Source organism: Pagrus major, chromosome 1 (assembly GCF_040436345.1).
Source record: "Pagrus major chromosome 1, Pma_NU_1.0".
NCBI classification, from domain to species: domain Eukaryota; kingdom Metazoa; phylum Chordata; class Actinopteri; order Spariformes; family Sparidae; genus Pagrus; species Pagrus major.
Window position 1 is genome coordinate 23,234,928 of NC_133215.1, and position 14,163 is coordinate 23,249,090.

General features: G+C 41.1%; 1 protein-coding gene across 1 annotated transcript; it reads left to right on the forward strand.

The window, feature by feature from the left end:
* The first annotated feature begins 610 nt into the window (after nt 1-610).
* Nucleotides 611-13,404, forward strand: LOC141005241 (voltage-dependent calcium channel gamma-1 subunit-like). The gene is made up of 4 exons (XM_073477045.1): nt 611-1,130; nt 7,804-7,878; nt 10,870-11,016; nt 11,511-13,404. The coding sequence occupies exons 1-4, from the start codon at nt 893-895 to the stop codon at nt 11,741-11,743; spliced, it is 693 nt and encodes a 230-aa protein (XP_073333146.1). The 5' UTR covers nt 611-892; the 3' UTR covers nt 11,744-13,404.
* Nucleotides 13,405-14,163: the final 759 nt, after the last annotated feature.

A 14,163-nucleotide genomic window follows, 5' to 3' on the forward strand; every position in this document is an offset into this window, starting at 1 on the left:
TCTTACAGTGAGCATTTCAATAAAGGAACAGTTCAGATCATTTTAAACTTCATCTGGACTATAAGACACAGTGTCAGATGGTCATTCTGGCAGGAATTACTAAAGTCAGTATTGTTCCATCAGGGAAACTCTACTGTTGTGTGACAGCTGGAGCCTGGCTGCTGCTCTTTATAAACACATCCACTTCTCCTTATAAATAGTTTACAGAAACAAATCCACACCAAGGCGGTCTTATGGTGAGGCAGATGCTGAAAACACAGCCACCGTAGATGGATGGAAACTAGAAACACCAGAAAACTATTCTCACAAGGCTGAAACTTTCAAAGTTTGCATGTAAATTAGGATGAGAGAGCCTGTTTGTGTCCACCTATTATGGCACGTTACACCATCTCCATCCACTGGTGCTGTAACCAGATAAGCCAACAGCCTGACAGCTTGACTCACTGGCCACATTTATAGCATCCGACCCCCTCCCCTCACACCCCAGCACCTACCAATACATGCAGCAGCCCCCACGCCCATTGCCGACCATGGCAGACAGTTGGTTTGGTCATCAACTTTCCTGATCTACCTCAACAGCTGTAAGTCTAAACTTGCAGCCCTTCAGTTGTACAGCAACTCATACTGAGTGGGGAAAAGGGGACTTGAAACTAGGACAGAGCAGTCTGGCCCCTTTCCCTTCGAACCACAGGCGCAGAGAGAAGACACTAGTCTTAGGCGGAGAGAGAATAAGAGAAGACACTTTGTGGGAAGCTTGCTGCAGTCACTGAGGAAAGAAGCCCCTGGGACACAGACCAGTCCAGCCTGCAGAACAACCAATTTTATAGATTTTTTTTTCATATTATATCAGGGGAAGAATATTTACTGAACAGAAATCTCATCACCTGGAAACATGCACAGGCGCACAAAGATAAAGATTGCCATCTTCGTGCTGCTGGTGGGTATGGCTTGCATGTTCACGGCGGTGGTAACGGACCACTGGGCAGTTCTCAGCCCGCCGGTTCATAAAGTCAATGAGACCTGCGAGGCGGCCCATTTCGGCCTGTGGAGGCTGTGCAAGAAGCAAATCTACATCAGCTCAGAACACTACATGGAGGGGCACGGCTGCGGACCCATCAGCCTGCCTGGAGGTAAGAGGAAATCTGAGCAAAGATGTTCTGTAGCAAGCTGAAAGGCAAATCTCACTTTATGTCTCATGCTTTAACATTTTGTCCAAAGGCGTAGTTCCATATTGTATGAATAGTGTTTATCTGTGACTGTGAGGTGCTTCTGTGCAATCCGGCCCAGAGCTCAGAGGTATGAAGCTTCTAAGAATAGAGGTCCTGATGCAGGATCAGTAGACATGTTATATCATGTTATAAACTTCCTTGTGAAATAGAAGAAAGGGTCTATTCTGAGTTGCACGCACATGGCCTTAAGCAACATAGTAAACTTTATTTGACTGTGACAACATAGTTTGTTTTTTTTTAAACATACGATTTTAATACGTATTACGTATTATACTTTTTTTCCCCATGTCAGTCATCAGTGATGTTGAAATTATTCACACATGCATTAGTCTATGAGCTTGGGCAATGTTTAGGCTATCTTGTGGTGCCCACAATAGAGCCAGAGCCAGCTGGGTGATAATCCCCACCCCCATACTTTGAATAAACCCGAGGTTTAGGGTGGGGACAGCATCCATGCAGACCAGACCAAATGACAAGGCCTTGAAAGGATGCTTGACCAGACCACAGACGATAACTGAAATTGTCCAGACATGACCAGGCATGAGCTTTCACAAAGCAAACAGCACAACAGCTGATTTCAGTGCTTGGTGCCTGCTTTCTGTTTAAAGATGTGCTTTTTACCAACAGGGTATTCCGTTTAAAATAGCCCTCAATCATTGATAGAAAGTAACTAAGAACATACTTGTACTTTATTCCCATTGGTAACACTGTATTTCAAAGATCCAAGAGTTTCCAGATTATTATTAAATACTGCTACTATTTATTAAATAAACCGAAATATCTGTATAGTTTATACAGAATATTCATTATCTGCAATGTAGTTGTAGTTAGTTAGTTAAGTAGTAAGTTAGTTGTAGTTAATTTCCAAAAGTTTCCCAAAAGTAACCATCTTAAACCATCTCAGTTCACCAAAGTTCAGCTGAATTCATATGTAAAATGTATCTTTCTTTCTGGCTGTAAATGAAAGGCAGCGCATAATTCAATAGATATGAAGAATAAAATGATTCAGTGTTTATTTTGGTGTAAATGAGTCACAGTTTCTCCAGTCACTCAACAACTGTTTATAAACTCTATCCAGCTATTACTCATAAAACGCTGATTAGTGAAAGGGTTCTGTCTCGGAATATTGTCTCTACTTCCTTCATAATTAGTCCCGAATTACATCAAGTAACTCTTTCCAGGACACTTTCAAGGAAATGGGTCCCAGGATCTATGAAATAAAGCATTACAATTTCATTTCCTGATGCTTTATCCCTGTACTCCACTTTAGAGGGAAACTTTTAGAAGTATATTCCTCCATTAACTTCACCACATATTAAAGGTACTTGATTTTTGCTCTATTTTTATTTAGATAGTTTAAAGTTACAGGGACTTTGCACATTAATAACATCTCTGTAAATGTGGCAGTTTAGCCATCATGGCACAAATAGACACTGAGGATATTTACTTGTTACTTTGCAGATTACGATTTTATATTTCAAGCACATCAGTAGTCAGAAGTCCAATAATATATTGTAGCATGCTGTACAGTCTAAACACCCAGTCTAAAAGGGACTGCTAATAATAGTCCGAATAAAGAATAAGACTAAGAATTGTACTCATAATGTGTTTACACTGTGGTCTTAATACTTGCACTTAAGCAAAGGATCTATTTACCTCTTCCACCACAGCCCTACTGCTGAGATAATGTGGTCAGCTGATCAGTTGTGTGTATCCAAATGTCCTCACAAGAACTTTGCGATGAATGTCTTAGAATAAACTTTCTTTGATACCAGACGCTCTTAAAGCTGCTTGAATAAAAAGCAGACTGTAAAAGAATAAAATGGATATAAACCGTGTTGTTAAGCAGTTGCAGTGACTCACGTCTCAATGACTTGGTGAGAGTCACTTATCTCTTAAATGCCAGCAACTCTGCTGGCCCATTGACTGCTATCTGAGAAACCATCATTTGACTGGTATATGTTAATTAGCCTGGAACTTCCCACCAAAATTATCCAGGTGAAAGAATCACCTGAAAATATGTCCTAACTGATGTTGGCTGTTAGACATTTGGGATTCCTAAACACTGCCTGCACTACAGGGCCATTCCAGGAGCAAATGAAATGCCTAAGCCCGGTTCATTGGTGCTGGCATGTGCTGAATATATTAAATCAGCTCAGCCCACCCAGACATGAAGGGAATTCATCAGACTGCAACGACAGGTGGCAAATGCTTCTGGAGGATTCATTTGCAAGTTTGAGTTAGCACAAACAGCAACAATGATGACCTATAAACATTTGTTTATAAAAGTGAGTTTGTATATTATATTACCGTATAATATTTTTGATGACCACCTTGGTAGACTTTATTCAAGTAAGCAAATCATGTAGATGTTCCATCAGTCTTCAGGGGTTTCTCCCAGCCCAGTAGCTGTATTTGGACAGGAACATTATTGTTTACATAGCCACGTGTCAGCGCGGTATCAACCTCTGATCCAAAGCAGGACTTAAACAGTGTGTGAGGTGAGACACTCATCTGGAAAATATGAGCTGAGCTGCTGTTTAGATCACTGCTGACAAAGTGTGGATTGTGAGATGATCGCAGAAGAACTTTATGTACGATATATGTTGCTTAAGCTCAAATGAGGAAAGTGTCATACAATTTCAAAATGTATCAGCGGTCTATTTTAGTTGTACGTGTTATAATCTAGTCTGAGTTGTCCTGCTTTTATATGGAATCTCTTTTTATACCGCCGTTCTCAGCAGCTGTGAGCTGTAAATCAGATACAAAGCTCCTTCTTGCTGCTCTTCCTCTTTAATTAATAAAGGAATTGCAAACACTTGGTATTTTGTTCTCTGATGACATGTTGGCAGTTTCAATCGACACTGCTTAAAAAGACACGCAATAACTATAACGTATTCGCTGTGGTTTCCAGGTACAGAAAAGGTGTGATTTTTAAAATAATATTGTGTAAACTGCTCAGCAAGCAGTTGTTGTGGTTATAAATATAAGCCACGTAAATACTCAGCTGTCTTTGGTGGAAGCCAATAGGGTCAAGTGTTCACTCTGAGTGACGGGGCCGCCTGGAAGAGTCAGGCATAGCTCTGTGGCTGTCCCACCAACCTGTTCCCACGAGACTTTCCTGCAGCTTCACGTTTCTTTGCAGCCCACACAGCAACTCAGATTACTTTTACATCCCTTGGGATGGGCTGCATGGTCTAAAAGGCGTGTGGAACCACTTTATTGGCACTCAAATGACATACCAACCCAAGGATAGGCACCATATATGTGGATGGGAAATTGCTAGTGATGTCTTTAACACCTAAATTGTCACAACAGCGAGGCAGAGTGGCAACAGAGGAGGGACCCAAGGGCATACTGTGGACACAGCTTACCAAGAAGCACAAAGACAGAGCAGGAGACCTCAGGTAGATGACCCAGAGGAAGGGCAAAGCGGGCCAGGGCGAAGCAGGAGTCTTCAGGCAGATGGCCTTAGGGCAGGGTAGAGACAATTTAGGACTCAGGGTAGCCTATGAAAAGCAAAGTGAGTCTCTTCAAAAGGTGACCACCTTGGTGGCTCAACTTCCTCAACCTCAACTTGTCCGTAGAATACCCATAGAGTTTAAGGGATAGAGGATGAGGACAGGCAGGTGTTGGCTAGCCAGCTCAGGACAGGCAGGCCTCAGGCTAATGAACCCAAGGCCAATTGACTGGACTGCAGGCTGGTAGCTAGCAGGGTTGATGGCTGGAGGCTAGCAGGCCGGATGCTAGCTAACTGGGAAAACAGAAATGACAGGATGTGCAGCAGAGGTAGAGTGGCAATGGGGGAAGGATGCAAGCAGATGGTCGAGGAGGCAGCAGAATGGCTTCAGTATATTATTGAGGTAATACAGTATCTTAAGTAGGAAGCCAAGTAGGAAGCAGGCAGGCATGTACTAGTCCAGATAAATATAAAGGTAACAGACACCAGAGCACAAAAGCACAGAGCCAGAAATCAACAAAACAACGAGGGTAAACTGGGCCGGTTACATGGCTGGAGAACTGACGAGGAAATTGTAGACAGGTGATCAGGTAAAATTTTAAGAACCTGACCGGCATCACAAGTAAAATGTAGAGTGAATATAAATGTAATCCCCTTGAATTAATAGATTTTGCCACAAGCATCAAAACCTACCGGGCTGTGCAGTAAAAGACACAAATTTACCTACGTGAATTAAATTTCCGTGGCACGTACACTTGTGTTAATAATTTAAGTTGTTGTCACCTGTAATAGCTGAAAATGTGGAAGGTTGGTACAGCCAAATAGAGCAGACACAATAAAATCACAGGTTTAGAGGTCTGGGCCAATCTCAGCTCCCGCTGTAACTAATCTGATGTCCTCACCTGATCTTTGAAACGTTGACTGTCTGCCCTATTAGGAACAACAGAGGCTTTACAGAGCTTGTCAGCAGAGCCTAGCAGGATGAGGACCAGCAAGTGGTGCAGCGATGTGTGTGTGAGTGTGTGTGTGTGTGTGTGTGTGTGTGTGTGTGTGTGTGTGTGTGTGTGTGTGTGTGTGTGTGTGTTTGCCTTTCTAAAGTTGAATACATATTAATGTAAGACCGTGAGTTTGCCCTCTCATCGTTGTTGAAGTTTGCACACTAAAGATGATACAAAAAGGTGTAATTAGGCAACACACACAGTCCCATGTGGAAATAAAGCTGCTTGATACAAATAATGAGCTCAAAACATCCACTTTAAGGCCTAATACATGCTGAGAGGCTCCACTTAGACATACAGAACAAACCAGATATGCATTTTAGTGAATGAGGAGTCAGTGCAGTTCTTAAGCTTAAAAATAAGAGATGAGACCATGTTTCCTGCTATTGAAAGAGTTGATGTTACAGTGAGAGGGTAAAAACATAAATATTCACAGTTTTGGAAAATGAGTGAAGTTCAAAAATAGTTTTTCAGCCTCCCTTTTAATTGCAAGGTTTGGCTCTGACGTACGACTAACTGACGAGCCTCTATCACACTGCTCATATGTGCCTTCTGCAGTGAAAACAGTGGAGCTTGTTGCTTAGTAACAACCTATGTTTTACTTTTTTTTTTTATGACCAGTCCCTGTCCTCATTCATAAAAACATCTTTTTTTGTGTGTGTGGGTAAACACAATATGACACACAGCAGTAAAAGCTTGCAATTAGAAAGGACATTTATGTAAACATCGCAATGTTGACTCGGAAAAAATATGATTCAGCGATGTTCAACATGTTATTTCCTTTTAGAGCCACCTGACATCCCCTTAAGCTTTTTGCATGGTTTCCAGGGTACATAGGAAAATGATCTACCATCCCAGCATGGGTCATCAAGCTCTACCCGTGATATGACACCATGCAGCACTACATGTTTTCACATGAAAGCACTTCACTGATGTCCCATGGTGAGACTGTATGGAAAAGGGGATTAGGAACATGCGTGTGTGGAGGCCGCGCAGCATAACCAAGATGGTTGATGTGCTCGACTTGACTTTGCATTACACAAAGTGACATAGTTGTCTGGTGTTACATACATTTACATTCTCACTCTCTCAGCAAACATTCCTCTGCTTTCAGAAACACATGTTTAGTATGAACAGCCTCGTCTGCACTTGATCAACTACTTTTAACCATGTATACATTTTTAAGCCCCATCTGGAAGTCTGTGATACGTGACAAGTCAACTTTAATGAAGATTAAACAGGAAATCCAGCCTGTTTCTAAACTCAATTCAACTCTTCTTGTTTCTTTGTTGTTGTTCTGTTTTTTTTTTTTACTTTTGGCATTACATCAGAGAATATTTACTCTGAAAAACCACCCTGTGATCACATAAAGCGTCCTGGCTTTATTTGTGCAAATCCCTAAGGTTTAACACCTCGTCTGCTCGTCTGAGAAAATTGAATGGGATGTCTGCTGTTCCATTTTTACTTTGACAGTCAAAGCACACAAAGCAGACCAGGGCCTGCACGGCATCATGCAAGCTTTTTAGTGGTAATATTATTCTGACGGTGTCAGTCTGTGAGATGCTTTTGTCAGATAGATCTGAGACAGAGTTAAGTGCTCAGTAGAAGTATCATATTCACATGATATATCACAGCTGTTGGGGTGCAGCCAATGGTGAAAAGTATGTGGGGCAAAGCTTTAATAGAACTGTGACAAAGTTCAGTGGACCTTGACATGACTTCATATTATTTGTGGGATGGAAAATTATATTATATTATAAAACAAAGGTTAAGTTTTCAGCAAAAAGATTTAAAAAAAAAAAAAAAAAAGAAAACCTCTAAAAACCCAGATCTTTCTGCTCAGCACCGAATTATAAAGCAGCCTAAGAGTTGGTGGAGACCAAAAACAGGAGCTAAAATAGGGTGAATGATAATCTTAAATTTACCAGGTGGCCGCAAATAAACCCAAAATGAATGCTAATGTTCCTCCTGTGTCTGCTGGATGGATGTGTAAATAAGCAGCTGTTTGCAAACACGTAACACCTTTTTAAGTTGATGTATAATATGTCAAGCGGTAAAAAAGTAAACAAATGCAAATTTAATTCTGAACTAAATCCCATTGTCTTTCTTTTCACAGAGGAAAACTGCACTTACTTCAGACACTTCACTCCAGGACAGGATGCTGAGATCTTTGAATATAAAACACAAAAAGGTAGGTTTCTATTATTGGTAATTGAATTCATCAAACTGGCTGGCTAACAGCTGACCTCTCCTGCTGCTCTGCTGTCTGCAGGTTTAGACTTTTTCAATTCCGACTGCAGTACTGTCATCAGTGTCACAGCAGGTGAAACTCTTAATAACAGGACATGAAGAGGTTCTGGGTAAAAGTGAAATAGATTTTCCTTTATATTTCCTCACCCTTTGTCCAACTGGCTAAATTCTATATGCCTACATAGGTTATAATTACCATGCCTTTGGAAAACTTTCTGCATGTGTTGGAAGCATAAATACACATTTTCAGCTCAAGTTACAGATGCTTTGTGGCTGTATTTGAATATTACAACCTTTTGTTCCTGCTAACATTCTGTTATAACTTTTATACATCAATATAGCTGATCTCACAGCACAGCTGGTGACAGCTGTTCAGCATTTTATGAGCCGTGATCAAATTTCATACTTGTTCAGTAATCTTACGTTACAAAACAGATGTTAAAATTTTTGTTTTTTTAAAAAACCCTGACCCCAAATCACTGTGATTTGAGACGAGTTAGGCAACATACGTTTAGTAATTTGCAGTGCAATTTCTACTTTACAAATTACGGTCAAGGCAAATATGCACAGAACTAAGACCACAGATGACCTCCAGGTCCACAGGTTATAACAGTCCCGTTGAAATTCGGCTTGCGACATTCTGGAAGATACATTTTAATGTAAATACTAATGCTTTTTTAAAATGCAACTGTTCATTTGAGTTTGCTTCCTCTATGATGGTTGCCAGCTGGGGGTCATAGTTCACTCACCAAGTCGCAGAACTAACAGTGCGTACTGATACAAGGCTGACAGTGTATTACATACGGTGAATTACAGTAGGAACAGTGCAACACATACAGTATACTGTACACACATTTAACTGCATTTGTCCCAGCCCCCATTCCCTCCATCTTCCATTCCTTACATCCTTTCTTCAGTGACCCTGTTACAGCTGTGACCATACCGAGCCCAGTCAGCACATGTTGTATGACAGCCCTCCCATGTAATGTGCGTTAGGGGGCCCGAGCACATGTGGAGCACTGTCAGAATCAATGTGGGGTGTAAATGTGAAGAGCCTTGTACATGAAGTCATACACACCCCCACACCCTAAACACGGCTAATGCAAGCATTCATGGGTACCCCTCCCCCAACCTCTACCACACACACACACACACACACACACACACACACACACACACACACACACATATAGCGTCCCACTGCTGATGGCTAGCCCTCGAGAGCAAGTTTGCTGGAATGATCACAATGTTGACCCCAGTTCCATATAGCATTATTCACTCTAGACTGAGCCATTTGGCTATACCATAATGGTGCATAAGGTTGAATGAACACAGTAGATGTTTGTCACCACAGGCGCCCCCATACATACAGTAAGTAGCTTTAACAAACATAAGTAAACTATGCAAAATGTTTTTTGGAGTAACCCATTCACTAGAATACATGTTGGCAATGTACATTTATGCAAACAGATATGACGAAACATTTCTTAATGTTGCAACTTCACCTTTCTTTATGTCCAATGTTTAATCTTATGTTGTGATAACACCGTGCTTATGATCTGGATAGGTTTAGGCACAAGAACCCCTCGGTAAAGGTTAGGAAAGGGTTATATTTTGGCCCAAAATACCGCAAACACGGCTGGAGATGTCACAAAGGTCTCTTTAAATATATCCACAGCTTTCACACTTTTAAATGTTGGAGAACGTCATTGGCTTGGCACGTTCTTGCCTGTTCACCACCATACCGTCCAACTCCTGATATGGAAGTCAGGCTATAAACATGTAATGTGAAATTTGATATGACACGAATTGTACGAATGTCAATACATACATAGCCTATGACACGTACAAATTAGAACTGCGGTTTGCAGAGACGTGAACTGCTGACATGGTGTTAGCAACCGGGGTGTAAGGAGTCATCTGACTTTGGAGAACTGTCTTTATCCACACTGTAAAATCTGACAAGGTGCTCTTACTTAAAAAAAATACTTAGATTAAATAGTGTGCTTTACTTGGTACTTCTGAGGTAATCAGTTTCCAAAGCTTTTTAGAGGTAAAGTCAACTTTTAAAATTTACAGTGCAATCATTCATCCTAGGGTGGCCCAATGAGAGCAGGCGCACTTTTTTTATGGGCCCTCTGTGTACATACTTGAATCTTTACAATATGAGCAGACCACACCACAAACAGACAATGAAAACACACACACTTTTTAAGGCCAAGAGGGCCCTAAAAGGTCTTAAAAGGACACGTAAAATATGCAACAGACCTGCACATGAACGCTACATACATACAAATAAAGAGCAAAGCTACAGTACATAATATTATAATATACTTTCTAACAGATACACTGATGTATCAGACAAAAACCAACAAAAATTCACTACTGACTTCATACTCATTTTTTATATGTCAATCTCATGTTTCTCAGAACTGAACAGATCCTTCATCAGTCCAATGAAGTAAGCCCTGTAACATTGGCATCTTTGATGTCTACTTTACTCTTGCTGTTGAGAAACTTCAGCCAGCGAGCTCCACACACACGCAGTATCTCAGAGAACACAGAGTTTTCAGGATGCAGTCCATCCTCCCCTGCCAGCAGGAGATGAAGGCTCTCTTTCCCCAAAGGAGTGCCTCTCCTCTGGGCACAGTTCACAGGCGAACAGGCGGCAGATCAAAGGCCCCTCGTCCCATCCACCTCTCTGCTCAGAAAAACAAGCCAGCTGCCGTTCCTGTTACAAAGACACAGTGTATCTGTCAACACAAGGACAAAATGACTTTCATACAGTATATTTGCATGTTGAATGTAAAGATTATAGCCTTTAGAGCACAGAGGGCGAAAGGGTAACTCTGGTGATATTCTGTATTATTCTTATTGTCTACAAAAGCACCGAAGCACATTCATGCCAACACTCATGTCTCTTTCTTTCCAGAGTACAACATTTCTGCGGCTGCCATCTCCATCTTCAGTCTGGCCTTCATGATCCTGGGCTCTCTGTGTTTGGTGGGATCATGTACTGGTAAAGGCAAAGGAAGAGACTACCTTCTCAAACCTGCTGGCATGTTTTTTGCATTTGCAGGTGGGTTCATTTAACAAAAAAATGTAAAATTCCCATATTGAAGAGAGGGAGATTTTCTGTCTTTTTAAAAAATATATATTTATTATAAAGCAAGCTTTAGTGCTCCATAAACACTGTGAAAGCATCAAAATCCACGGAGAAATGCACACAGCCATGTTCAGAAACTACCTTCAAATGAGCCGTCAGAACTTCTGTAAAGTTGTGATGTCAGTGGGCGGTGCCGGCTCAGGCCTGTGAGAACTGACTAATCAGAGCAGACTGGGCTTTTCAAAAGGGGGGGCTTAGAGGGACAGGCACTACAACTGAGCTTTCAGACAGAGGGTACAGTATATAGGGGTGCTGTAGTAAGGGGCAGTATGAGAAAAATACTTTTTTTTTTTTTGAACATTCAAGCATGTAAACACTCTCTAAATTTCCCTGAAGCTTTCAAATTATGGAATGCAAAAACCTCACTTTTACTTTATTGTCACATCCCGTTTACACATCTCTCCCAGGTCTCTGTGCCTTCATCTCACTGGAAGTGATGCGACAGTCAGTGAAACGCATGATCGAGAGCGAGGAAACAATCTGGATCGAATACTATTACGCCTGGTCCTTCGCTTGCGCCTGCACCGCCTTTGTCCTCCTCTTCCTCACCGGCATTGCCCTCCTGGTCCTCTCCATGCCCCAGATGCCGAGGAATCCGTGGGAGACTTGCATGGATGCCGAGCCTGATCAAGTGGAGTGAGAAGCTAGACAGATGGATGAATACAGGATGAGAGTTGACTACGTCTTTTGTTTTGAGTACAGATGTTAGATTCATTTCAAGAACAAGAGCTGGCCAGAAAAGGTTAAGGTCATGATGAAAGAAGCACATTTGGGTGTGGTTGGACCATAGCCATGATGGGAAATTAACCTAACTACAACTTGAAACTGGGCCTTTTTGTCAGAGTTTTGAATGTTCCCTTATCATGGAAGGCAAAATATAGCGGTCCCGTCCAACACCTGCTCAGACATGCTTCATGTTGGAGACCTCAGCTCAAATCTGACCTGAGGCCTAAAAACCACCACACTTCTCAGTAAGAGCCAACCTCGGCCAAACACAATTTGCAAATATCAGTAAGCACTTGTACACTAGTGTGATCAGCACAAATATAAAAAAATATTAAACATTACTTATTTCCCAAATGGCATCTTTAGCTTAACTTTAGCTTAACCTTAGCTAAACAGACAAAACATATTTAGATGAATTTAGATTTTGAGAATATATTGCATACAGTTATGGTCTGACATCTACTATAAGAGGTTTTATGTACTGCATTATGTATGATATCTTGTACATATCTAATGTTCGTCTGTTGATTTTTCTATGGCATCACTCAAGGAATCACTTACCTACAAGAAATATTAGTCAAGTAGGAGAAGTGTAAACATGTGTATTCTCACGTTAAGTTGTACATTTCCAAGATTTATAAAGAACCTTTACATGTGAAGAATGTCCCATTAAAGTAAGAACTTTTCTGAACAAATGCCTGACTTCAAGCAGCAGTACAGAGCAGGTTTGTGTGTCTGCGCGTGTGCGCGTGTGTGGCAGGCTGAATGCTAAACACCCACACAGTCTGCAGCACTGATCATGTTGGAAAAGGTTCAGTTCTAGCAGGTGCACATACAAGGCCTTTTACTTTTTGTTGACAGCTTCCAAAGCAAACCGATACAAACAATTCTCTGTTCATTTTCATGCGTCGCCACGACCCATCTGAAACAGCAGTGCGCATTTGGCATTTTCTCTGAGTAGAACAGAGATCATACAACCTCATGTGGGTTCATGATCTATACTTGTCAACCTTCAACACAATGTGCAGACATGTGAAGTAAAAAAGTATTAGCATCAAAATATACTATAAAGTACCTTAAGTAAAAGTACTCATTCTGTACGATTGTCTGGTATCAGACAGAATGAATGAATGCAGTTCATCAGATATTTCAGTTTTTTGTGCAAAACCTGCTGCTGTTCTGCAGCCCTTCTTATGTTCAAGGCAAAAGTCCACTGAGTTCATATTTCTTCTGACTTGACTTGTTTTTGATATGTTTGACTAAGAACCAAGTAAAATAAAAAAAATCAGACAGGAATACTACTAGTATTGTTAACTGCTGACATGAATTTATATATCCTTAGTCTTATGTTTTTGTCTTTTTCATTGAATATGGCATGCAATTAAACAACGTTTTGAATGCGGTAAATTGTGTGTGTGTATGTGTGTGTCTGTGTGTGTGTGTGTGTGTGTGTTATGTCCTATAACTTTGTAATGAAAATTAAACCCTGATAAGCATTGGAACAAACTTTGTCTGTGATCACTTTGTGTTTTTTGCCTGTTTTGTGGACAAATGGATGTAAATGAAAGGTCTGACGGACTTCTGGCTCTGCGTCTTGTGTTTTGCATTTCAGTTGGAGAATGTATTAATCCACCTGGGTGCACCTGGTCAGACCATCCAGAATGATCAGCTGTCCCCATTCCTTCTCACTCCCACCTGTTCCACGATTGCTTTTGTTGGTTTCATTTACCTGTATTTTACATTTCATACATTCACCCGCTCACATCATGTCACATCAACAGTATCATACGTACGTAAGAGCCGGCTCCTGACAAAGGAGAAGCTGCTGCTGACACTTTGACCATCTTCTAGGTAGATGGTGGAAAGTTTTTGGGGTTGAACAAAGCCTTTAACTGGCTCTACGAAGCTTTTTTCATTGTCCCTCTGTTATATGTGGTTAATTTAGAGGAGATTTATTATAGATTCTTGCTTTTTTCCTTTCCTTCAGTGTTTTTTATAGGTTCTTGTGCATGTAAAAGTTTTTGAAAGTCAAAAAGGTCATAATCCGCACCAACAGAAGCTCCTCTCTCCCACAGAAAACATACATTTACAAATAAAAGAGCAACATGTCACACATTTGCATGATTGATGCCTAGTGGCTAGTTTGACATATAAGAATTAATTTAGCAGAGCTGCTCTGCTGTTGCTAGTGTTGCTGAGTCAGGCATGTGTGAGCTGACCATCAGAGGAGACTGGGTATTCGGGAGGGAGGCCATAAAGAGACGGGAGCTAAATTCCCAGAGTATTGTTTGAAGGTTAGCCATATCATCAAGGAGAAGTCTGTTCTTTCACATG